Genomic DNA, 26,010 nt, shown 5'->3' on the forward strand with positions numbered 1-26,010 from the left:
AGTACGTTCAAAACGTGAGAACATTTATAGTTCAAAACGTTAGAATATTAATATCATATAAAAAATACAAAAAATAATGAATATTTTATATTTTTTATATGATATTAATATTTGAACGTTTTGAACTATAAATGTTCTCACGTTTTGTAAGTACGTTCAAAATGTGAGAACATTTATAATTTAAAATGTTAGAATAATAATATTAATACTCATTACTTTTTGTATTTTTCATATGATATTAATATTCTAACGTTTTGAACTATAAATGTTCTCACGTTCAAAACGTTAGAATATTAAAATCTTTTAAGATTATACTCATTATTTTTTGTATTTTTCATATGATATTAATATTCTAACGTTTTGAACGTACTTACAATATCTAGTTCACCAAATCCACATCAATCAGGTTCTCGTATTCTCTAACTGCCACCGAAGTGTTCTTCGTAATCTAATCATTCCAGATTTGCATGGTAACTTCATTCTCGTTACTGGGACACTCCCAAGTGACCGTAATTCTTTCGACTATGCCCAAAATAGCAGCTATAACTGAGATACCAACTGTAATAACAAACATTACACTTAAAACTAAAATAACACCATATTGAAATAAGGGAAAAGTAAAACTACGCTTACAACTCCCAAACACTTTTCCGTTCGAAACATAGATCGACGGGAATTGTGGTTTCGGGGATCGAGTTCTGGAATATCAGAACCGACGACCCAGAGTAAACACATCGATGATCGAAAGACTTGCTTCAGACTCTAGTGGAACGTCGTCATCGCCATAACAGTAGAGCTTCAAGCTTTGAGCTTTGAGATTTGAGGAATTCTTTATAACATAGGGATTTGGGGGAATTCTTTATAACAGAGGGCTTTGAGAGCAGATGCAATATCTTATTTATAAGGCAAAAGTACCCTACAAAAAAGTACCCTCGAAACTTTTGGGCAAAAGGTTTACTGGTCTAATTTGACCACAATATGATAAATGAGGTTTGCCGGTCTGATTTAGCCACAATATGATAAATGAAATCCAATTTTCGATCGGACAAATGAGAGAGCGTATATCTAAGCCTAATTCCTAAGGACATTGGTGCCAAGGCAAATTAAGGTGAGATATTCTTCTTTTTTTTTTTATGGGATCCACCATGAACAGGGAGATTCCTTTGAGCTTTCTACATATCTTATTCAACTTATTTGTGGCACATCTCGTCTCCATCAAGAAGAAAATATCTGGATTATTCTGCTTGGAGAGATTTAGTAAAGATCGAATCGTCAAGGGTCTCCCCAACCCTTGACAATTCAAACTCAAGATTTTTATGATAACCCATGGGGTTGATTTCCCCCAGCCACCATGGGTCCATGTTCTAAAAAATGCAGATCATCTTGGATGTTAACTTCCGCCTTCGTCTCTGCTACAACCTCGTTGTGGTTCCTTTTGGCTCTCTTCACTTTGTGCTTGGCCTTGCCTGATTGTTGGGGTAAAGGTTGTGTGTTGGGTTGTGAAAGGGTAAGGACCCTCAGAGTAACAGATGTGGGGATGTTTGCTCTGTGCTCAATGGTTTGAAGCTCAGTGGTTAATCTTTTGGCGGGTAGTATATTATCTCTACACAATGTTTGAAAGTTTTGGATGGGGAATGTTGGTTGGACCGGTGATTGAGCGAGACCCAAGGCTGGGGGGAGGTCTGGTTGGGTTGGGAAAGGGAGCAGGCCGACAATTGTGGGAGTAAGGAACAGAGAGTATTGGTGAGCTTTGGTTGCTGGTTGCTGGTTGAGTTTGAATTGCAAGTATTGTAGCATATGGTTTTACAGGTTTTCTTAGCTATGGTAGTGGGACTGGGTTTGGTGCTGGCCTGTGGTGGAGCACAGGTTTAATTGATGGTTAAGCACCGTTGTATGAGGGATATTAATGGGATATGGGAATTGATTGATGGGATGGACCGCTAGTGGGGATGTAGACATGGAGGGATTTTGATGAGGCCAATGATTGCCTAAAAAATAAATGGGATGGGGATTTGGGACTAGGGATTGCTGAAGGCCATTCTCACCAAAAGCAGTAGGCAGGACAAATGGGACAGTGCTCACAGGTGCAGGTAGACAGGCCTGGGCATTTGTTGTGGTATGCAAGACACTCATTTGCGTTGGTGTACGGTTGTCAAAGCACTGGCTGCCATCCTTACCAGTCCTCCCCAGCCTTGTGCCGCCAACTGGAATATTCGTTGAAGGGGAAGCCCTTGCCGCTGAAATGGAAGGAGCATGTTCAATCACTCTCGTTAAGGGAGATATTCCCTGAATTGATAGCTTGGTAAAGCTTTTGGTCGTTGGGTGCAATGTACTTCTGCAACAGATCCTGGGTCTCCTTGTGACGCCGATCCTCTCAAACATATTGTTGCTTCTACTTTCCTCATGGCCTAGTTTTGCGCAGAATAGGGGAAGTTTTTTGTATTTCACCACAACATTGGTTTGGGACCCGTTTCTTCGTTTCATAGCTATGTTTGTTTGGAGAGGCTTGAGGATGTTGATGGAGACACACATGCGAAGGAAACAGACCCTTTCTCCAAACTGACTACCATCGATCATCATCGCCACTTTTGGCTCACCAATCTTTGTCCCCAATTGCAGCGCTAACTGAAGGTCTTGGAGCTCCACTGGGACCTCATGGAGTTGAACCCAGGATACCACCCTATCGAACTTCCAATCTTTCGCATCCTTCCAACATTCGAGCATAAGCAGATTTTGGGCCACGGCCTAGGGGCCTTTTGCAAGAACATTCACTAAGTCTAGCTCATGTTGGAAGTGGAAGGTTTAACTTCTCTCCGAGTAAGGGCACACCTCCATAACTTCTTTGGTGTTCCTGACTTTTACCAGTGCCTCTGTAACGGCTTGAGGACGATACCTTTTCCCTTCCAAGATATACCCTATAAGTGTATTTTGCCATCCACGAGCAATTCTTTCCTCCACTTTGTCATCGAGCAGGAACTTGTCCTCATCATCTGATAACTATGCCGTGTTTGAGGGGGAACCAGGTGTTCTTTGCGGCACAGGTCTCGACAAATTGAGATTAGGAGGGTCCATCTCTCTAGGCAAGGGAAACGAGGGATCAGGCAAAAAGGGAAAAAGCTTTTTGGGGAAATGGGTACCGAGGAGGGCTGGGAGAAAAACAAGCACGAGAAGTGGGAGAAGACAAAACGGGAAACAAAAAGCTAGGAGATCGGAAGGAGAAGAATAAAGGAGGTCATCGGAAACAGACTAGATGACAAGCACTACTATCAATAGGGCAAATAGCACTAAACAGAAGTAGGCAAATATAAGAATGATTGGGAGCAAACTTATCACCAAAGGCCAGAGAAAATATAGAAGAAACTCTTCATTGAACGCCATCTCTATAGTCTCCAGGATCTAGGCCATTTCTCTTTACAGTTCAGGCTTAATGAATAACTAGTAATGGGAGTGAAGAAAGATAGACACGTCTAATGACGGAATACGGCAAAAATAAATTAAGAAATTCACCAAGTGATTTGGCCATACAGCAGTCATAATAAAATATCCATAATAGTGTGAGGCTACTTGTGCACCAAATTTGGGTGTTATGGAAGGTGTCATATGACAATTATAAATGGATAGCTATCATAATAACTATTATTGTATCATAATTTTTTGTTTTTTCTACTTTTTTAGGGAGAGTTTTTCTTGTCTACGGGCAAGAAACACCCACTCACACCCCTACTTTGGTATAATTTGGGGGGGGGGGGGTAGCGAGGTCTTTTATAGGTAGGAGAAGAGAAATAGACACATATGTCCATGGTTGTAGGGTATGTTACCGGATGTATAATATTGTCCCAATTTTTAATTAGGGAAAAGGCAATACATACTTCTGGTGTATACAACATTCTCATACACCCTCTTCTCCCGACACTCATTCTTAAAATGTGGACCTCTATATACAAATTGTGAGGTGCCTCTCTCATATTCCCATTAACCTAGTGTGGGAAATTCCATCCATACCAACAGTGTGTTGATGATCCCTATCCCTTTTATTATTAATGTGCAATGTAAAAAAAGTAAAGGTGAAATGGCATTTTTCTTGAATCCATAAACTTCTTGCAAAGCAAATTTATTTTCTTTTCCTCCTAAAGCTATTTCTCCAATTCTGGCCATGAGAATCATAGAACAGTATTATGCTTTTCAAATGCAATTATGGAACTTATAGAAGTGAACTATAATTCTTGAATATAAAAATAAATAGAGAATATGATCCCATCATAACCTTAGTTATAAGCTCAATGGAAAAGGCTCTCTGAACCGATGGTGGGCGCACTTATTCATATCTTATTTTTTAGGGTAAATTATAGATCACTCCCTGGTTTTCAATCGAAACTTAGATTACCCCTGATTTTTGAAAAAACTCAAATCACCTCCTGATTTAGACCCCAAAATAACAAATTAATCCCTAACGTTAGTTTTATGCTGTTAAGTGATGATATCAGCAAGTTTAATATTTTTAAATCTCTAAACTACCCTTTGACCAGTGTTTAAATGCCCAATTTACCCCCTAATAAGGGTAAATTTACTGTTTTACCTTTTATAAAAAAACCCCAAAAATCAAGTGTGGTGAAGAACTGAAACGTTTCACCTTCCCCAACACTGGCACCGGAGCCGTGCCAATTGCAACTCTAAGCTTCACCACCTCCAAGCCCTGCCCTTCATCTCTGGGATCCATGGCGCCGCCGCCGCCGTCGCCCAGCGGAGCTCGATTGGTACATTAAGGGCAATGAAGGTGGAGAAGCCACTGGAAGAACAAGCAATGGCTCTGGTTTTCGCCGGACGAAGATCAGTGGCAGGAACTTCTTCTTCCTGTAGGCTTCCCTCAAAGCCACTTTTTGCTTTTGCGAGATCACAGTCAAGACCTGCGCGATTGAGAGCCTAACCATCAACACAGATTTCGGCTCATCCACCTCATCTCTTCCTCCCGGACTCCATTGCATTCTCCAGTCTCAGGTTCGCTCTCTCTCTCTCTCTCTCTCCAATTCAGGGGAATCGATGCTTGTAGAGAAAACGAAAGAAATTAAAACGAAAATCTCTTCTACTTCAGAGGGATTCTCTATTTTTCAGAAAAAAGTTTCAAATACCAAAAGTGAAATCTTAGCAAAACTTCATGAATTCCCTTGATACACACTTGGATTTGAAGACGCATTTGAGTGGTAAGTGAAATTAGAAGCTTTGTAAGAATGTCATCACTGCAACAAAACTCTGTGTCTTCGTCTTCGTCTTCGTCTCTACTTCTGCTACCCTCCTTGTTGCCTGTGCTGCCCATTACTCCTGCTCCATATGAGAGAGATGATAGATTGAAGATGGATATCGACAGCTAGCGATATATATAACCCAACCAAAACCACCTCTCCTCTATTTATTTCTCTACAAGCATCGATTCCCTTGAATCGGAGAGAGAGAGAGAGAGAGAGAGAGAGAGAAGCGAACCTGAGAATGGAGACTTCTTGTGTCCCAACACTCCCAGAACTATATCTAAAGATCCAAACATTTCTCTCCTAAAACTAGAATCTACCTGAGTTTGATCTTTGATTCCATCAGCATATCTTGAGCTTAAGAAAAGAAAGCAGAGTAGCTCCGACAACAGATTTGTTTTGAAACCCTAATATTCTTTGAGATATTTTAATCTCTTGACAAATTGTTTGTCTTCTCCCCTAGTTTCGAGTAACTTATTTTCTGAGGCTGCAATTTTAGTTGTCATAGCTTCGATCGAAACTGCGGCGCTTGGACACCATAGTTTGCCGATACCATTGTTAACAACTGTGGCTTATCTAAGATCTTGATAGAAATGGTTGGAGGTGGAAGCGGAAGGGACGCCCCATTGGGATAAATAGCACCAGGGTACAATAGTCTTTTCACATCAATAATTAACAGCAGACTAATACTGTTACTATACAGGGGGTCATTTGAGTTTTTTCAAAAATCAGAAGGTGATATGAGTTTCGATTGAAAACCAAGGGGTGATGGATAATTTACCCTATTTTTTATTACTTTTTCTCTCTCTTTTATGTGAAAAGGTAAAGAATGCCCTCCTTGCTCAGATAACCCTCTCCCTATGCTCAATAAGTATTTTTTATTTTACCTAATAAAAAGTATTTATTTTTGGAGAAAGGAAAAATATATTAACATAGGAAAAAAATGGAATGTATGTTCTAAAAATTTATTCCCATTGGCTGTCTCGTATCAAATCGGTAAGACGCTCTAGGAGACTGTCTATAGTCTATACACAAGTTTCCATTAGATCAATAAGTATTTATTTTAAGCTTAGTCAATCAAGCTTTTAATATGAAATCAGACGAAATCAAACTAGATTGGCCCATGACTCAAACGATCCACTTCATCGGATCACCTTTATAATCGGCCCTTAAAATTAATAAGGGAAAATTACATTATTACCACCTAAGGTTTGTACTAAATACAGTGTAACTTCCTGTGTTTTCAAAATATATATTCCAAACCCCTGAGTTCAAGGTTCTTGTTACATTCAGTCCCACTCCTTTAAAGCATTCCCGTTAGTTGCTAATGTGTTGACCATTGATACCTCAAAATGACAAATATACCTTTAATATAGTGTGAGTTTACCATTTAACCCATAGGGCAGCCCAAACTTCACAACCCCCTTCCCTTGGGACCCTTGCTACTCGAATCCGACGCCGGCGTTCCCCATGTCGGGTGGAGGAGCCCGTCATTCCGGCAAGCCTCGCAGAGTGTGCTCAGGCCAAAATCGGGGCGCGCTCTTGAAATATTGGTCTGGTGGTCTTCGGTCTTCCACCCATGGAAGGAGCTGAAGAAAATGATTATTCTGTTTTTGCATTGCCGCCCGAAGACATGACCAGAGATTGAAGGCGGTGATGAAAGGTCTGAGATCGGATTTCAGAGGTCCCGAGATCGAGCCACACATCACCGTAGTCGGAATGATTCGCCTTACCAAGGCCGAGGCCCTTCAAAAGTTCAAATCCGCCTGGGAAGGTCTGAAATCGTATACAGCACAAGTAGATTCGGTGGCTACGGGTACTTTCTTCTATCAGTGCGTCTTCCTTCTCTTCAACTCCACTCCTGAGGTAATATGAAATGATTAATCTCAAAAACAAATTAAAATCATGAATTTTAGATATTCGTCATCAATAGGTTCAATGATTTGTTCAGTTTCGAAAAATGGATGCATGTGATGGTTCTTCGTCGTTCTGATATGCTTTTGATGTAATTGATGTCAACTACCGAGCATTGCACTGCCTGCTTCAGATACAAGAGTTCAACCCGTGAGTCACACTCTACACTCTTGCTTCATCTACATAATTTCCCAAAAACCTTTTTTTTAGGAAGTATTGATTTATAAACTGCGGAAGTAAATTTCTATTTCATATGCTACTATCTGTGATAGTAAGTTATCTCTTATATTCATTACGATTGTAGTACGATGAATCCTCTGTTTCAGTATTTCTTACTGAAAAAATTATAGGATCTCTGAAAATAGGACCCCTATTTCTTGATCCTTAATAACACCCAAAAACTATGGTCTAATCAAGATAACATAGGCCCTTGAAAATTTTATAGGAAGTCACCGAGGTTGCCGTTCTCATCGAGGAGGAGATTTTCCGGCTTGAGATCACGGTGGTAGACCCCTCGGCTATGGAAGAAATTGACGGCACCGATCAATTGATGGAAGTATTTGCGTGCTTCTTTAAGCCTCCCTTTTGCAACCTTGTTGAAGAGCTTCCCACCTTTAACATATTCCATGGTGAAATAGATCTTCGCCTTGCTTTGATTCATAAAATTGGAACCACTATAAGAAGATAAACAATGACGACAACATCTCTTCAAACTAAAGGTGAACGAAAGATAGAAACAGAAAAATGTAAAAACTAAAGTTGATCCATATGTTTCCATTTCAGGTAAAAGCAGTGGAAATACGTAATGATTGAGATTGATAAGGCTTTTCTCCCTTCATGTACAACATCAACACCTACAGTGATGCTTTGATGAGTTTGATCGTAAGGAGTGGGATCAAAGTTGCAGCGGTGGTTGAAGAAGAAGAAAGAAGAAGAGAAAGAAATAGTGGTGGGTCCCACTTTTTTATGTTTGAAAATAAAAAATTAGAATAGGTTATTTTAATTGAAGGGTAAAATTGTCATTTAAAATTTATATTTTAACACCGTCCACTTGAAGGTGTTGGGTGTATAATTTGAAAGCACAGATGGTTGTACTGTATTTAGTACAAACTTCAGCGGGTGACAGTGTAATTTTCCCTAAACCTTTTTAAAAAAAAAATAATCAGAATACTTACTTTCTCTCTCAAATCTCGCTCCCTATCCATCCTCTCTGTTGGGGGGTTGTACGCAATTTGGATCCTCTGCTGTCGAGTTGCTCGGTAGGACCGTGTTGCCTAGACACTGCAAGGCATGCAATGATCGTCTTACCCCTATTCGAGTGCCTTGCTCAAGTGGGGTAAGGTGGTCATTGCATGCCTCACCGTGTTTGGGCAGCACAGTCCTGCCGAGGATCTGAATCTGGTTTGTACGATATCTTGTATTCCGTTGCTTGGTTTGTGGTTTGATTTTGAATGACCGTTTGACTAGTGGTTGTAATTCTATTCTCCATTGATAGTGAAACAGATTTCATCTTACTGTGGATGTAAGCAATCTTGTTGAACCAAGTAAATCCTTGTATTTGTGATTGTTGTTTGCTATTTTTATTCTTTTATGCATCATATTAGGATTTGTTTTCAACATCCTCTCCCTTTCCAACCATGGTTTTAGCCACTGATACTGATTCTTAACCAATACGAGACTGAACTAGGTTGTGTTTTTTTTTTTAAGTTTAATTTAGGGGTATATGTGTTCAATTTGGATCAGTATTGTATCAGTATCGACCGAGATCGAAATCACTCCTAATACCAATTACCAATAAAATCATGTCCCCAACTCGATTCTTTTGAAAGTTTACATGCAGCTTACACATACTGTAATGAAATTTTTTCAAAAAAGTAAAATTTCAAACGCACACACAGTTATACACACGGTCTTCACTGGTTTTTTTGTTTTTTCTAATGAAAATGACACACCAATCCCAAAAGGTTGACTTTTATGAGTTAGATCTATGAAATGACGAATATACACAACATACTCACACGCCCACACAAGGCACACAACACAAGATCTTCTCTTGGAGAGGAAGGCTGAGATAAAACAAAGAGAGAAGCGGTACGAATCTGAATCAGATTGGTGGAATCAATCGATTCAGATCAGAATCGGCTAGCCCGTTCCCGATTCCAACCGATTCAAAATGATACAAATACCACTTTTAAGGTGATTTATGGCTAATACTTAGATTTTTTAACCCATTCTGGCTGATCCAAAATAGAATCAGATCGGATCGGAGGTGAGTCAGGTTACCGACTCCGTTCCCCCCGGAAGTCCCGTCCCTATTTTGTCTCACCATTTATGTCCAGTGACTGGAGAGGAGTCGAGTCGTCGAGGGATGTTTCGTAATAGGGTTACTTGTCATCGATATGCTTATAAATAGTAATCGGCATGAACAATCAGAGAGTCGGAGGTCCATGGAGGCTAGGGTTTGAAACTCTTTCATTTCTCTGTCTTCTCGTAGCTTGATGGGAGGCTAGGGTTAGATTGATTCGATTGTTCTGTAGTCTGTTAGGGTTATTGTGGTTTAACGAGCTGTTTTTATCGATTGTTTCTGCTATTTTCTAGTGTTTTAGAAGGGAAATCAAAATAGAGTCCTCTGAATCGATAAATAGAATGAGAGGCTTTAACATATGTGTCTCTCGTTTATGGGAATCAGAGGAATATCGAATGGTAGGCGAGATATCGTTTCAGTCGCCCTTTCCTTGATTGGTGATTCGATTGTTGCTCGTCAACATTTTTTTTTCTTGTTAATTGCGTCCATCTTTTTTCTTTTTCTCCTTTCTCTCTCTCCCTCCTTCCGATTTTGATGGGTTTTTTCAAGTGATCATCAAGGATTTGTTATGCCTGTTTCTGGGGTTTCTTCCCCCTTCCCTTTACTGTGTTTTTAATGGAATTTACTATTTTTAATTGGTTTGAATCTGGTGAAGCTAACGGTGAACAGTGTATGCATCTGTTCCTTCACTTTGAATCGATGGAAGTGATAATTCTTTCCCCAACTGATCGATTCTGATGAGACTAAGCTATTTTTTTCTCTTCGGAGAATCTAAGCCAGGAATCTGATCCATCCTTCTAAGCGATTTGAAATTTACGCCCATAAATGTCTTTTCAATTATTATTTTTTAAAACTTTTCTTCTCTATTTCCTTATCTTATTAGGTCAAGTAATCGGAAACGAATGGATGGGAGATGAGGACACTTTCCCCATATGATCGACGCTGATTCAAACTGTGCTGTTTTATCATCTCCAAATTTCTGGAGATTTAAAAGCCAGATGTCTGATCCTTTCCAATCCAGAATTGTGAAAATTAAATGACCCTCTCCTGTACTCTGGCATAATTCAAACTCTATTGGGTTCTATGTCACCTTATGATTAGGGTTTAGAAACAGGTGAAATTACCGAATAATAGAAAGAATAAATTATTCTTTAATGGGATTTGAATAGGTGGGACTAGGATCTTTATCACCTCCAGTTTGTTGACCGGCCCAGTTCCCAGTTCCTCTAACAAAGGGGGGCTGAAATGACCTCTCTACCCATGCCCAAACACCTTGCCCGGGTGGGATCCACCATCCATAGGGACTATGGGAGTAAATAGAGACACTCGCTTAAACAATGCAGATAGTCTACGCCCAGCTGCCCGTAGCGGCCTGTGCGGCGCAGATTGGGCTGTACGCACAATGATTGCATTATCTTTCCTTGGCCTTGGCGTTTGGGCAGGGTAAGGTGGTTTTTGTGCGTGCTGCTCTGTCTATGCCGTTCAGCCCTCTGCGGGCAGCTTGCCGTAGAGGATCAGGATTATCGCTTAAAACATCATATAGATCTGACCAGTTTGGAAAGTAAAAGAGGCACTTTCAGATGGACCAACAATGCACATACTGAGTTCTAGCTTTTAATAATTTCAATATGTGTCATCAGTTTCTTTTAACCCATGGTGCAGAAAGAATCTCCTCATACATATATCTGATCCTCTAAAATGGTGAAAGATATTTTAAACCCTCAACAACAAGGGTTGGAGTGTCGCACTTCTCTTTTCACCTTAAGGTGAAGAAGAACCATATACCATAATATATACAACACAGTCATTTGGCCATTTTTAAGTTCATTTTTTCAAAGAGCATGGGTCACCAATACCTTCTCTCTCACGAAGGAGACGAAGCCAGATGGTGCATGGAGGTTACATTGTCGAACATGCTATCGACAGGGTCTTCTGGGCCAAGGAATCAGCTCAAGTGTTGATAGTAGTAGTCCTTGGAATACAATAGAAAGAGCAATGCTTAAACGAAAAAAGATAACTTTGATAATTAATATCCTAATAACCGAAACTGCTTCTAGTGGGGGACATTAGTTTGAGTCTTCGAGACGCATTATAACTTTCTGGTTATCAGATTCAATTTGAATACTTCTATAGCCAGCTGAGACTGCTTGAGATTGTCCACTACGGATGCCGGTAGCTTCCTCTATATGAAGGGGATGTTGAAGAAGCTCTTTTCAGAAATTGCTAACAGAGGGGACCCAAAGTGGTCGCGTATAATAACCTCCAATATCGTCACTAGAATTGTTCTTTTGAAGGGAACCATCAACTTTCACAAAACCACTTGGAGAGCTGATTTGAATTGGGCATCGTAACTCAAGAAGATATAGGTTGAAAAGCATTTTCAACAGCTTTACTAGCTTCATATGGAGATCTGTTCCTTCTCTTGAATATCATATTATTTCTTGCCTTCCATAGATACCTGCAGAATAAAGATGGCCAAGAAGAGAGATTCCCGATCAAGCTTTTTTATCCTTGTAGAAGATATCATCTCAACCTTCGAGACATTGAGAGAGCTTCGGATCATGATTGCTTGGAGGAGAATATGTAAGAGAGCTTCCGAACCAAACAATAATCTTTAACCTGATGCAACTCCTTGAGCGCAACTTCTCCAAAGTTGGGATTTTATTTTTGGAAAAGATTTAGCCGACCAGATACGTTTCCATACAGAGTCGAGAAGTTGAAACCGCAGCTACTTCTTCAGCTTGCTTCTGATTTGTTAAGAGATTATAAGCTGAGGGAACCGAAAAGAATATACCATTAGGAGAGCCGCCTCAGACTTGGCAATCTTATGTAAGGAATAAACCCAAGCTGACCTGAAGAATTGCTTCTTTATAAATTGGGTGAAAAAATTCTTCAAGCAAGTCAATGTGCCAAATTTTCGAAATTCAATCAATTGGCTCGTTACATACTAACTCATCATTGTGAACTATTTACACATTACAAAGTCTGGAACTTAAAACAAATGATTGATTACAAGTGAAGTTGATTAAACCTACATAAATCCAGCCGAAAACAACATATAAAAAGAGAATACCCTACAACAATATCCTTATAGATCGTTAACAAACAGCAAATAAAAGAACCACCACCCTAAAAGGGGGTACAGATGAGGAAAAAGCATCTGCAACAATGCTTCTAACTATCCGCATATAAAAAAAACGGATTGTCTTATTCATTCACTGCCAAACCCCATCTTCGAGGTCACCATTATCCATTAATATTTTGGATAAGATTTCCATCCTCTTCCCTGTGAAGTAAAGCTTTCCGACTTTGAGTTGGAACATGAGAATGTTGCAGGCAGGTGCTTCAAGCTGGAAACATCAAATAACTCCATAAACCTCTGATCTGAAACCCTAGCTTTGGCAGCAGCAAATCGCTGGTACTCATCGAAGACTGAAGACAGGCACCATCGTTGCAATTTTCTTAAGCACCCCACCAGACAACCAGTTCGATGCTGAATGGAACAATAAAGAAATAAAATTATAAACACATACATGTTTTAAAAGTTCAAACTCCACATATATATATATATATATATATATATAGAGAGAGAGAGAGAGAGAGAGAGAGAGAGAGAGTAATGTGCATACCTTTCCCCGCTTGCAATGGATTAAAACTGGATGGTTCCTAACATCTGCATGCCATGCAGGTTCAATTATAAACAAGTTGGAAAGCAAACACTAAACTGACCATAAATTAAATTAATGATTTAGCATTTTTTATACCAAGGATAACTTTGAGTGCTTCACGAATCATATTTTCTGGAATGTTTACAAAAGGTTCCTGCATACAGAAGGTAGCCTTCAGGAACATGATACATTACCAAAAAATTCCCCAGTAAATAATTTCACCAATTTGAGTGTCAAAAAACAACTGTGCGCACCCAAAAAATAAAATTAAATAAAAAAGGAAATTTTTTGAAAAAGCATTTCAGCACAGATACATCGGATCCCCTGAATGTTTCATTAAATCTTTTCCACTTAATCACCGTTAATTAAGTCACTATTCTCTGTACAAATTTGTGCAACTTCAGGGATATGAAAATACTTTTTCTTCTTAGTGTTTGTGGTAACACACAAGCACAGATGACTTCAGCCACCCTCCAAATCCAGCTAACTAGAAACTTTCCAGGGACAATCACCTTAATATAACTAATATATATCAACATATAGTGTAATATGCCAGCAAGAAGCACATTGATTAAATAGAGTCATACCTATAAATGTTTCGTCTATTCAGTAATTAACTGAATTCATCCTGGCTCAGGATGGCAATGGCACATGGTCACCAAAGGCACACCTTGCCAGCCTGCAATGATTAGGGAATAATGAGCTGGTACTGGGTTAGGTGTGCCAAAAGGCGTGGGTCAAGTTCTACCAACCTTTAGCTTATACGGCCTCACAGGGGATAAAATGAAAGATTATTAGGTGATTGCATTCTTCATTGGACAGAGTGGGTTAGTTTGACTAATAATTAACAAGATCAGGTTGGGACCGAGATGTTGCTCAACAATCACGACTTTAGGTGTTTCTATCTGACCATGACAAGACAAATATGGGACAGAAAGGAGGGAAAAAAATTATCCTTACATGGTTTTGCCAGACTAGGAATTAGCTTTGTTGTACTAAGAAAAATAACTCAGTCAATCCAGGTTTATAGTAAAGTTTCTACTAGAAATGATGAGAAAAAAGTAAAACTATTCTGAGTTAATTAGAAAGAATTGCTATGAAAAAAGTGACAAATTACAATCTTCCAATTCAAGAAGGGTGAAGTGGGTAGAAACACCGTCCAGGAACTAAAATGAGGCAAATTTTAGAAGAAATCAGAAAGAGCAAAGCATACTGACACACAAAATAGTAAACCACGTTTCTAAGTTGTTTAGAGAGAACAGATACGTACTGACACATAATATACTTCTTTTGATGGAAACAGAAACATCCTGGTACATGGAATATATATCTCTAGAAGGAATTGTTATGTCAAAGTCACACCCCCCTGATTTAACAACAAGTACAAGGGCTAAGTGGGTAGAAGCACCATGGAGGAACTAAAAGGAAGCACAGCATGAGGCTCCCGCTACTGCAGGGTCTGGGAGGGACCAATGTACGCAGCCTTACCCCCTGCTTTGCAGGAGAGGATGTTTCCAAGTTTTGAACATGCAACCGACAGGTTGCAATAGCCTTGCCCCTCATCAGATGTACCACACATTCAAAAGAAGCAAAAGGATCTATAGAGATCCAGTATTAAATATCCTTCCTGCATTCTGATATTCTAAAGCTACCATGTATTAAAAGGATCCAAGAAAATGTTCAACCTGCACCTGAAACAATTAAAGTGTAGGGAGTATGGAAGGCAGCTAATACGTAATCCTAGAGGTTTGGGCCAGGGTTTAAGGAACCGGATCTAGATCAATCAGAATCGGCCTGAATCGGATGATTATGCCTCCATTGATCGACTTTACTGGATCGCCTTATGAAATGGTGAGAGAAACTAATTAAAAAATGGAACAATACCCAGAGAGAGAGAGAGAGTACCACTGCAAGATAGTTGTTGCTCCTCGGCTCCTTCAGCTGCAGTGTTAATCCCATCACCATTGCTCCTCCTCAGATCGACGGACACTACAACTTAACTCCAGCGACTCCGATATATAAGGGGATCTGCAGACTTTTATTTGACATTAGTTGCATCCACCATCTCTCTCTTAAGTAAACAGAGGTGGAACACTAGAACCAACCTCTGCAACTCTAAACCACTCCAAAAAAACTCAGTAGAGACCCACACGCAAATCTTTAGCAGTGATGCCTTGACAGCAGTAGTCAACGCGTCATTGTCGGAGATGGACATCGATGCCTATGACTTACTCTCTCTCTCTCTCCAAATTGGAACCACACCAAGCCAACCGTCATGACTATGCCCAAGGTGTAGTAACAGCTCCACTCGAATGGCACAGTCAATACCTGCTTCAAGCTTCGCCATGCTCACTCCAAGCCACCTTCGAGCTACCATGCACACCCATGCGTGCCCACCAATGTGCCACTACCATGCCAAGCAAGATGACTGTGACATCTCTTCCCTCAACCCTTGTCATTTGTTGACCACCGTAGATAGGCTCTACCTTGCCCCTCCCCCTCTTTGACTCGACCTCCCACTCTCCCTCTACATCACCGGCCCCCACCTCCATCTTCCTCTCCTCGGCTCCCCCTTCTCTTCTGTGTCCCCGGTTCCCCACCCGTCATCTCCCTTGGCTCCCTCCTCCCTTTGCATCTCCAGTCCCTCCCTCAGTTCTTCCGAAGGTTTTTCTTTTTTCAATCATAACTCTCATAAGCTGCACACCACATGTCCACCATGCAATTGTTCGAATAGGCCGGAGTGGGTGATCCAGATCAGCTGGACTGGAGCATCCAATCCACTTTAGACCACTCTAGATTGGACAGATATTTCGACCAAGAGCTGCATTTGCTAAGGAATTTCCATCTTTTGCCTATTCTTCCACTCTTCCAAGCTCTCATCCAACACTCTAGCCATTGTTCAAGCACATTGTTGTCGGATTTTCGCCGGTAAACTCATCGGAGGGTCATCTAAGCTCATCATCCAAGCCTTTTTCCACTATTTAACAGGAAGCGTAGGGGTCGACAAACACAGTTGCAACCTGATCACATGGACATTGATAACCTATCTAGCTCTGTTGGTGGTTTGAGTATGGGTGATAGGGAGGGAGGACCGACTGGAAACTGGCGTGCCCCATCTTTTGACGCACATACCACTCCATTGGCATCGGATTATGGTGCATCACAACCTTACGGTGGATATGGATATGGATCATCATCATATGGGCAGTTTAATGGGGTAGGGGACTATGACTACTAGTCCCAGTCCCAGTCCCAGTCCCAGTCCCAGGGACATACTGGATCATCTTTTGTACATAACATCTTCGCATACCCTAGCGGACCTAGCTACCAACCTCACCAGCCATACATGCAGCCAATGCCATCGCCTCTTGCGCCGGCACCAACATCATATCACAGTGGATCATCTTCTTCACGGACTGGATCGATTGGTAACCCTAGCTTATATCCTAGGATAGGTTACCTACAGTATGTTGATGATTCCATTTACGTGACACTTGTGGATGACTACAGTCGTTTCTTCTCCGATTCTATACCGTGGTCCACATATGTCCTTCAAACAGAGAGCAATGGACGTCGACTCCAGCGAGACATGAGTGGGATTGATCCAGGGAGGCACAGCAACTACTATTAGCAGTTTAGCACTTGTAATTTGTAACTTAAGTTGTGATTTCATTGATCTATGAACTTGTGAGTTGTGACTTGCGAGTCTTGTGACTTACTGACTTTGACACTTAGTGTATTGCCTTTAAGGCTTTAAGCGAGTTAATGAATATTATGGAGTTTATGAGAATCGTGGTACTCATCAATGTGTATTGGCTTTAACTTGATATGTGATGAAGTTAAATACTATTATTAAATATTAACTGCCTAATCTATGTTTATTTAACTATTTATACATTAGGGTCGGCGACCGTATGTCAATCAAGGGCGCAAGCCCAAAACACCAATTTGAATTCACATTTTTACAATTTTATGGTTTAAATGTGTTTATTAAGCTTAAATAAGGCTGTCCATGAAGTTTTAGGCCTAGATATGGCCAAATACCCCCCGAGATGGACCCCCGAAATATTGCAGAAAAAATGCAATATTTCGGTCATATTTCGTGATATTTCAGGTATCTCGGATATCTCGGTAGGCCCGAGATACCGAGATATCGCGAAATATTAAACCTTGACTACAAGGCTATGGGCTGGGCAGGGTGACAACGTAGATATATTTAAATTTTAACAGTAATGAAAGGAAGAACAAATAAACCTTAGAGATTATAAATCATAAGCGATACAAACAGCCGAGAAGCCCTTCATTCCGAAAAACTGTGTCTTAGATTGCAGGCCATGACCAGATCAGAGCCTATATACATTCCATGTGCTCGTATTATTCAAGTTAAAATGCCACCAAAATGACTGTAGAATGGAAACAACTAAATTCAAAATGGAATTTCAAATAGATTAAACTGTATGAGAAACCAAAAGGAAGGATTTTGTGACAGAAAAGATAATTCAAGATTTTGTTCAGAACAGGGTTGAAGGGCAAGAATAAAAAGTTATGGAAATGGGTTTGTAAACCAAAAGGCAGGGGTATGGGGTGTTGGGAATCTGGTCCATTGGAAGGATGAAGAAGACACTCCTTGGAAAATGGCCTTGATGGATTAGAATTGAGAAGATGTCTTTGTCTAATAGGGATGGGACTCTGAAACCTGTGATTTTGAGAAGAAAAATGAATCACAGCAAGAAGCTGAGAAGGTTACAGGAATAAAACTTACACCAGAGGCTACATACTAGCTGGTAGACGAGCAAAATTATACAGTTGAGTAATACAATGAGAATACTAATGGGCATGTGTTACAGACCACATGATTTAGAAGGAATGTGCTTGATACGAGCTGGAAGAATGTTTGGACAAGCTACATCAAGCTACAATTTCAACCCGTACAGACATAACAATCATGTGAGTAAAGATGGTGGAGAAATGATGCTTACAGTGGATGGCATGACTAAAAACAACAATCTATCAAGAGTTCAAGGGTCAGCAACTCCCCAATAATTGAGACTTGTGCATAAATTTTATAATTTGACAAAGAACTCAACCCAGAAAAAAAAAAAGGGACCACTTGGGTTTGCTAGTTAGTGATGCCTGTGTAAGGAAGAGAAAGAACACTCTGCAAATATGTTTCTGCAATGAGAGATTGCAAAATCTGTTGACAACATTATGCAAGCTTAATTTACAAACTTAGGCTTGAAACTGAGCCAAAGATTATACGCAAATCCTTTCCAAGAATCCAGATGAACCTAAAGAATAATGTCATACAATGAATGTTTCCACTCATAATCACTTGAGGACTGTGTCATAAAAGTAACCAACAAGTGTTTAATGCCAGAGCAAGAGTACTATAATGCCTTTATTTCTAACTAGTAGCACTAAAATATCAAGTAAATAAGCATTAGTATAATAATTCAATGTCAAGCATCACAGCCAAAAGTTTAATCCAATATTAGAAAAGGGATTGAGTTCCCTATCTGGCTGCTTGGCGTATGCTAAGTGCTTCCCTGTGTCTATCTCTCTCCTCCCACAATAGGGGGCAGATAAGTCATTTCATAGAGGTGGAAAGAGATAGAGACAGGGAGGCATTACGTATGCTACGCAGCCTGGCAGCGTTCTTTTCACATTAGAAAAATACTGACAATTCGTTTCAGTCATTTTATCCCATCGATAGAATTCTAACAAAACACAGTATACGGGAGATTACTAAATTACAAACACAGAAAGTAAAAAAGTACGATGCGAGGGCAAGTGATAATTTTATGTAGCTGTCTCACGATAAATTCAGGAAAGAGAGACAGCTAGAACAGCTAATTACTGAAGAAACCAAGCTTTAATAATAGTTAAAAGAGAAAGTAGTTTGCATTAAGTTTTAAATGAACCACAAAGTCCCACTTCTGCAGACCCACTGAAATGTCACAAAATTTGAAGTTTGTAGAGATTATAGTGATCAAATAAATTTGTTTTTCTTTTTTTTCCTATTAATAAACCTGTAGAGGAAAATATCATCCAACCAAACAAATATATAAAAGAAACATAACTATAGCTGTAGATCAAGAAAAAGAAATTGTAAGTATGGCTGCAAGAAATTCTGTCCCCACAGTTTCTTCTAATTTATATGCTCAATCACTAATATTCATTTAGAAAAATATTATTTGGATTAAAATCATATTTTAAATGGTAAAAAATAATTGAGCTTTTTTTTTATTTTTTTTATCTCAGTTATGTTATCCTATCATAGTTCAGATAAGGAAAATATGATCTCCTGTTAGTGAGATCAGAGATGTGCTGGGACATGTATTCAATCCAAAAGCACTAGATTTGAACCCCTTCCCCCCCCCCCCCCCCAACAAAAAATAAAAAATAAAAATTTGACACTCAATAAGGGTAAATTAAACATATAGATGTAAAAGCAACAGATCGTTTTTTCCCTCAGAGCAAAGGGCTAATGGTGAATAAAACACGTAATTCTTCCTTTTGCAACAATTTAGAACTTTTCAGCAGTTATTCCAAAATTAATTAACGTTTCCTTGTTATAATGAGATAATAAGTATTTTGCCTCTTGAAAAATTTAGCGAAGATCAGGAAATAGTTCTCTTTATCATATGATCAAGAAAGAAAAACAGTTGCAGACAACAAGCATTGTATCAGATTAGAATGTCAGAGAACTGAAACGCATGAATATCATATAGACTATTAATCTGAGATAGAATGAGAAATAGTCAAGCAAAATCATTTTTGAGCAGCAAACATATATCGGATGTAAGCACAAACAAACACATATTTTGCATCAGTATTTACATAACTCTATAAACATCATTCCAACAATGTACTTTGGTTCCTCACTATTTGCATTTCTTCGATTCACAGCTTGTTAGTTTAGTCAGACTCATAGCCAAGCACATTTCATAGGCCTATATTACTACGGCTCCCTCCCTCCACCATACTTGAAGCAAATTATACAAGCAACTTGGATCATCGAGGACAGAGCTCCAACTTACCGTCCATTAATACCTAATTCTTTAATTCCATAAATTCTCTAACCATGCACAAGTTACCGGCACACAAATAGGCAAATCAAATGGTGAAGCGTAGCAGCTTAACTTGCTGCATGAACTTCAAATTGAAAACTTCCAAATCGAACTTCGCTACACAATGCAAACTAACTTGTAAATACCAATCCAATGTAGAAAAATTACCTTGTATCCTTCGATTCCGAACTGAAAAAGCTGAATCCCGTTCGACTTAAGAAACTCGGTATTGTGGTCCGGATAAGGTTCGGGACAAAGACATCTACACAAAAGCACAGAGAAAACCCTAGACCATCAGGATTGTCAATTAAAACCTATCTGGATTCTAAAACCAGAAGATGGAAACAACAGAGGGAAGGAAATAAGGAGAACGAGTTGAAACTTCAAGAGTGTCCACAAGCACTCACATGATAGAACGAAGGCCAAGGGTTTGTAAGAAGGAGAAATTGGCCGTATCGGGGAAACCAGACCTGAAGACACCATTATCGACCATAGCGAAGTTGAGAGGCGGAACGAACATCTCTTCTCCATCTCTGTCGGACTCCGCAACGGTGGACGGAATCTTAGCTTCAGAGATCATCTCAAGCTTCAGCTCCAACTCCTCATCTACTGCAATCTCATTCGCTATACACATCTCTCTCCCGACCTTCTCAACTTTCATCACTTTCGCGCCAACAAATGAATGGGAAAATAGAAAATGGGGACAGTGAAGGGAACTCCGGGAGAGAAAGGATATATATAATAACAACAAAACGTCAGTACTTGACTACTTGGTAATAGAGAATAATAGAAGCTAAACAAATAGCGTATCTAGAATCTCACAGGATCTTCTCTTCCCTCTCCTTTCTCCTTTTCACCTTTTTAATTTTATTTATTTACGCGTTTAATTTATTGTCACCGTGTGGGTGACATTTGCTTTTTGTAACCACTTATCATTCATATCATGTGGTTCTGGGTGCAAGGTTTAGGAATCGGATCAGATCGGTCGATACGATATGGATGTGGGTTTCCAATAAAAAAATTAGTGTTTTGATTAAGTGAATCCATAATGGTATCAATATCGAGTTCGATGGTGATCGATATCGGTCTCTCAATTTGACCATGGTCCCTTGTTCACATTAGGGTTGCAATAGGGTACGGTTGGGTCGGGCCTTTTAAAATCACAGCCCAATTCCTTAGCTGGTCCTAGGCTCGGTCCGATCCTGACTTAGCGCTAGAAAAATCCAACCTTGATTGACCCTAAACATGGTGGGGGGGGGGGGATGAATGGGCTGGTCAGGTTGGGAAGAAGAAGAAAGAAAGAAAGAACAGGAAGAAGGAAAAGAAAAATAGAAGACAAGGTTGGGTTGGGCCGGGTCAGGCTCAGCCCGAGGCCTCAACCCTAGCCCAATCCAACCTTGACTCAGGGTCAGAAATTCCCAACCCTTACCCGTTCTCAGGGCTAGGATATTTTAACCCAAGTCCTATTCGGGCTCAGGGCGGGCTAGGACCAGCTTAGGCTGTCAAGGCCAAACTTGCATCCCTAGTTCACATGTAAAGTTTCGGCCTAATTGGAATTAGTCACACAGCAAAACAAATAGTTATTTGGTTGTGTTTGGTATGCGTTCTCGGAATAGATTATAGGTATTGAATGCATTATGAAACTTGATTCTTCACTATTTTCTTGCTTCAGAATGCATTCTTAGACCTAGAATATATTCAAGAATGTATACCTAACCCAAAAACGTTTAAATTTAATTACCATAAGAAAGCATGGTTCAAATAAGTGGAATCTATAATGGGATCGGTACCTGTTGATTCTGAATTTCTTATTCTAATTCAGTTAGATCCGCCAAGATTCGACTTAAACCCTAGAAATTCAATACAAATTTGAAATTGGGATCAATTGATTCTATCGATTTCTATCCATTTCCTCAAACCATGACAAAGGGAGTGCACCAAACTATAGAGGGTGCATGAACATAGATGGCACACTATCCCATTATATAAATATAGAAATGTATTTGATGTTGAAATTGAACATGTGACTAATCATGGCCATTCTCTAAAAATATCCAATGATCAGAATTAATCACATCATTTTTTTTTTCGTGACACTAATCATCAATATTTTTATTTTTTTTTGATAAAAAGTAATTCTATTGCAAAGGGAGTTAGAACATAAGGGATCAAAATTACAAACATTTATCAACCAAAGAATCGAAATAGACCAATTTGTCGTACTACCCATAGATAGAACCTTCCAGACTAGAGTGTGAGCAATAACATTTGCTTCCCTACATAAGTGAAAACAGGAAAAGAAGAATAAATGACAAGCCAACTGACGAATATCTAAAATTAGATTTGAGATGCAACTTGAAAGTGAGTATGGGACTTCTTTGATGATCTTGACGAACTCATCACCAATATCGGTGACAATAAGATTTTCCATATTATTATAACGGCAAAACTAGAAAAAACCTAAAGAGCACTCACAAAAACTGGTTGCGCAACATGTTAAAATGCGCTGTGGGTTAGTCAAGTCTGGTGACTCATGACCGTGACGGCACACACGACACGAGAAAGAGAGACGGCGAGAAACAGGGCGTTTGGTTAAAAAGACGGAAAAAGATAGATTGGAAAGGGGGAAGGAACGTTACACATAGGCCTCGGCCGCCTCTGTTAGTATGTTACGTTTCAGCCACGTTGAGAGAGAGAGATAAACTTGAGGTGTTCCACGAGGCATAGAGATTAGCGTGCTCAGGTCAGTGATCTCAGATGTGCGTTTGTATGGTGGAAGAGTGGAAGACAAACATCAGAACCGTTAAAATGTAGTGGTCCCACCTAAATGATGATAGTCGGTTTTATGATAGAAGGTGGCCCACAGTATTCGAAACCTGGGGTCGAAGAAGAGAGATGGGAATGGGACCAACTAACCTTAGATCAGAGAGCCGTGGAAACGGGAGTATCCGTATCTCGTCTAATTAATAAGGAATAGAGAACGTCACTCAGTCGCACAGTGCAGGCTGTCCTGCGTCTAGGGATATTTAAAAAGACCGTCGCATCCCATGAAACTCTAAAAATGACCAGAAGTGTGTGGCTGCCAAGGGGTATGGTAATCATTTCACACACCTTGTGTTAGGGAAGGGGTGCGTGTCTGGCGCAACTAGTGACGTTCTTTTTCCAATTAATAAATTTGAATTATTTAAAGACAGGAAGTAAGTCATAATCGCAAAATCTTATGGGGAGGGGAACCAAAAGAAACCACAATTATTTGTTAAAATTATATTCATTTTTTAATGGTTGTTTCATTTATGGATGCAACTTTGTATGGGTATATGAGGTGGGTGGTGTCTATCATCTATGGGAGGATGAAGTAAAGTAAGGGTGTCAAATGGGATGGTTTTGACTCCCTCAAAGAGGCAGCAGCCGCAGCACCAAGGAATCCCCTAACAACCCAAGCGTGAACGAACTTTTTTAGGGTTTTTTCCCCCTTTTTTCACCGCTGTTACTCTTTCACCGCCGTGTATATCTCTGTCTCTGTCCTTGTGGCGTGTATTGATCTCCGCCTTTGTGCGTGCATTTGAACCTATGCTCTTCCTCCTCCATATCCTCCACAGTTCTTCCACCATGACCATCGGCCTCGCAAACTATGAAGATACAGATGACGATGCCGACGCCATCATCGACATGATATGGTCTTGCGTACATCAGCTGCTGCGTTTGCTCATCCACCTGAGCTTCACCTCCGGCAACACCGACCAAAAGCACTTGATCTCCACCCAGGTTCTATCGGATAGCAGATCTGATCCTTGGGCACGTTGCTACCTTTCTCTTTTGATCACCCCCGAGAAGAACAGTTACTTGGTGTCTCTCAGGAACCTTTTCAAAGTGGAGGGCTTCTTGTTGCAAGATGGCGTTAGAGCACCTGGCATGTGGCATCTGGAGATTTTAATCGCTCGTCTCAGTTTCGGTACTCCTCTCTCTGAGCTCTTCATGGATGTTTCGAGTACTTCTGTGATTGTTCCACTTGATTGGAGCTTCGCCGAGGATACTCCTTCCGCTGCCGATATGAGCTACATCGGAGCCCATGGGAAGAATGGAGTTTCGCCATGAATGCTCCACCTAGTTTTTATCAGTTTCGGCGTTCCTCTATCTGAGCCATTCATGGATGTTTCGAGCATTCCGCTTCGTACTCATTCGGTGGGCTGCCATCTGGTCCTACTGCAAGCGATCTCTCGCTTCCTCTGTTTTCTCCGGTATCTCTCTTGCTCTTTGGTGGTGACTATTTTGGAGATGAGGATCTCGGGTATGAGAGCTTCCAATTGGACGATTATTCTAGTCCCTCCGCCCCGAAAAGGTGCAAAGGAGCCATCTGTTGGCCTGCAATACAAGGATATTGAGGGTGGGAAAGAAGGACCTAAACTCTCCATCGATGTCTTGAGGAGCTCTGTTGACGGTCCACTTGGATGGAATATCGTCGTGGTTGATCCACCCACTGCCGAACTGAGCGACACCGATAATCAAAATTGGGAGGAATACGATCTTAGGCCGGTCCAGCATTTAGTTTCCATGCTCTCCACCACCGTCACTGTCGCCAATTGCTATTGGTTTCGCGAGGTGCCCTGTCGGCCAATCTGGCTTTTGGGATTGTGGGGACCTGACAGGCTGTCGGTCACCTTGGTGGGAAAGCACATGGTGCTATTAGTCATGGCCATCCATCCTGATCCCTACAGCATCATGGACAATTATCATGTATCCAGCTGTTTTGGTAGTTGTTTTGATAGCTTTTCCTTTTTTGGGCTTGCCCATAACCTTGTTGATGTTTTCGTCTGCTCCGACATCCCAGCCGCAGTTCTACTCAGCACATGTGGGGACCCTTTTATTGGCATGTATGTGCATGGGCTTAAACAAAGCTGCGTTTACAGCATGTTTACTAGGGAAGTGGTTCTGAACCAACCCCTGGCCTGGATGATCCTGTCAACGGCATGTGAGACCAGATCAATTTCCACTCCTTGGTTCTGAATATTGTATATCCAAACCTTGTGTTTATTATGTTATCTATCAGTGTTATGTTTCCTGTTTTCCCTTGTTTGGCGTTGGATTCGCATGAATGAATAGCCTTGCTTTCTACCAAAAAAAAAAAAAAGGGATGGTTTTGAGTAATTGGAGCGGTTGTTTATCAGTTTTGTTGTTGGGGTTAATTCCAAAATCGCTCTAAACGGTCTCAAAATTAGGATTTGATCCCGCTTAATAATGGGACAGTTCAATTCCGATCTCTTAACAGTTTCAAAAACTCAAAATCCTAAAGTATCAGATATATACAAAATTTACTAAGTATACAAAAAATTTCCTAAGCATACAAATAATTGAATATATCTTAAAAATATAAAATAATCAAACATCAATTCTTAATACAAACAGTCAATTAATGAAACCCTAATCCAAAATGAGTTGTGAACTTGAGGTCTTCATGATAACTTAATGGTTTAATCCTCATTAGTATTTTTAATAATGACAATTAAAAAAAAAAAAACTAATAAACCTTAATTTTCTTTGTGATTGCAATATAACTCTTATAAAATTATAACTATTAGGGTGAGGGCTGGGCACGCTGCCCGCTTTTCCACAATTAAGCAGTTATGCCAAATGGGAGAGAGATGGCAAAGGCAAGGAGGCCATTTCCTCAGGGTTTTTCTATAGGGTTGAATAAAAATCTGATTAACCATTTGATATAATTGCTATGTTTAGTGTGTGACTCGTTACACAGGTTGGGGTGTTAGGCACAGTGTCGGTATGCCTAGCCTTTAACCTATTAATATTATTTTAATCGA

At 40.1% G+C, this 26,010-nt stretch overlaps 2 protein-coding genes, 2 non-coding genes and 1 pseudogene across 4 annotated transcripts; 3 read left to right on the forward strand and 2 right to left on the reverse strand.

Annotated features, from left to right (window-relative positions):
* Nucleotides 1-4,677: 4,677 nt before the first annotated feature.
* On the reverse strand, nucleotides 4,678-7,782 carry LOC122640243 (extracellular signal-regulated kinase 7-like). The gene is made up of 3 exons (XM_043833391.1): nucleotides 7,608-7,782; nucleotides 5,174-5,316; nucleotides 4,678-4,920 (listed from the first exon to the last, which is right to left on the reverse strand). The coding sequence occupies exons 1-3, from the start codon at nucleotides 7,780-7,782 to the stop codon at nucleotides 4,678-4,680; spliced, it is 561 nt and encodes a 186-aa protein (XP_043689326.1).
* Nucleotides 7,783-9,792: 2,010 nt separating this feature from the next.
* Nucleotides 9,793-9,922, forward strand: LOC122641177. The gene has a single exon (XR_006329827.1). It is a non-coding gene; the product is annotated as a small nucleolar RNA snoR111 (small nucleolar RNA).
* A 236-nt stretch (nucleotides 9,923-10,158) lies between these two features.
* On the forward strand, nucleotides 10,159-10,252 carry LOC122641225. Its single transcript, XR_006329872.1, has one exon. It is a non-coding gene; the product is annotated as a small nucleolar RNA Z103 (small nucleolar RNA).
* Nucleotides 10,253-10,366: 114 nt separating this feature from the next.
* On the forward strand, nucleotides 10,367-10,470 carry LOC122641227 (annotated as a pseudogene).
* Nucleotides 10,471-12,636: 2,166 nt separating this feature from the next.
* LOC122638891 (probable tyrosine-protein phosphatase DSP4) lies at nucleotides 12,637-20,943 on the reverse strand. Its single transcript, XM_043831742.1, has 5 exons — nucleotides 20,605-20,943; nucleotides 20,366-20,459; nucleotides 13,224-13,281; nucleotides 13,089-13,132; nucleotides 12,637-12,952 (listed from the first exon to the last, which is right to left on the reverse strand). Exons 1-5 carry the CDS (start codon nucleotides 20,856-20,858, stop codon nucleotides 12,713-12,715), a joined length of 690 nt encoding a protein of 229 aa, XP_043687677.1. The 5' UTR covers nucleotides 20,859-20,943; the 3' UTR covers nucleotides 12,637-12,712.
* Nucleotides 20,944-26,010: the final 5,067 nt, after the last annotated feature.

The sequence above is a fragment of the Telopea speciosissima genome, chromosome 9 (genome assembly GCF_018873765.1).
Source record: "Telopea speciosissima isolate NSW1024214 ecotype Mountain lineage chromosome 9, Tspe_v1, whole genome shotgun sequence".
Lineage (NCBI taxonomy): Eukaryota > Viridiplantae > Streptophyta > Magnoliopsida > Proteales > Proteaceae > Telopea > Telopea speciosissima.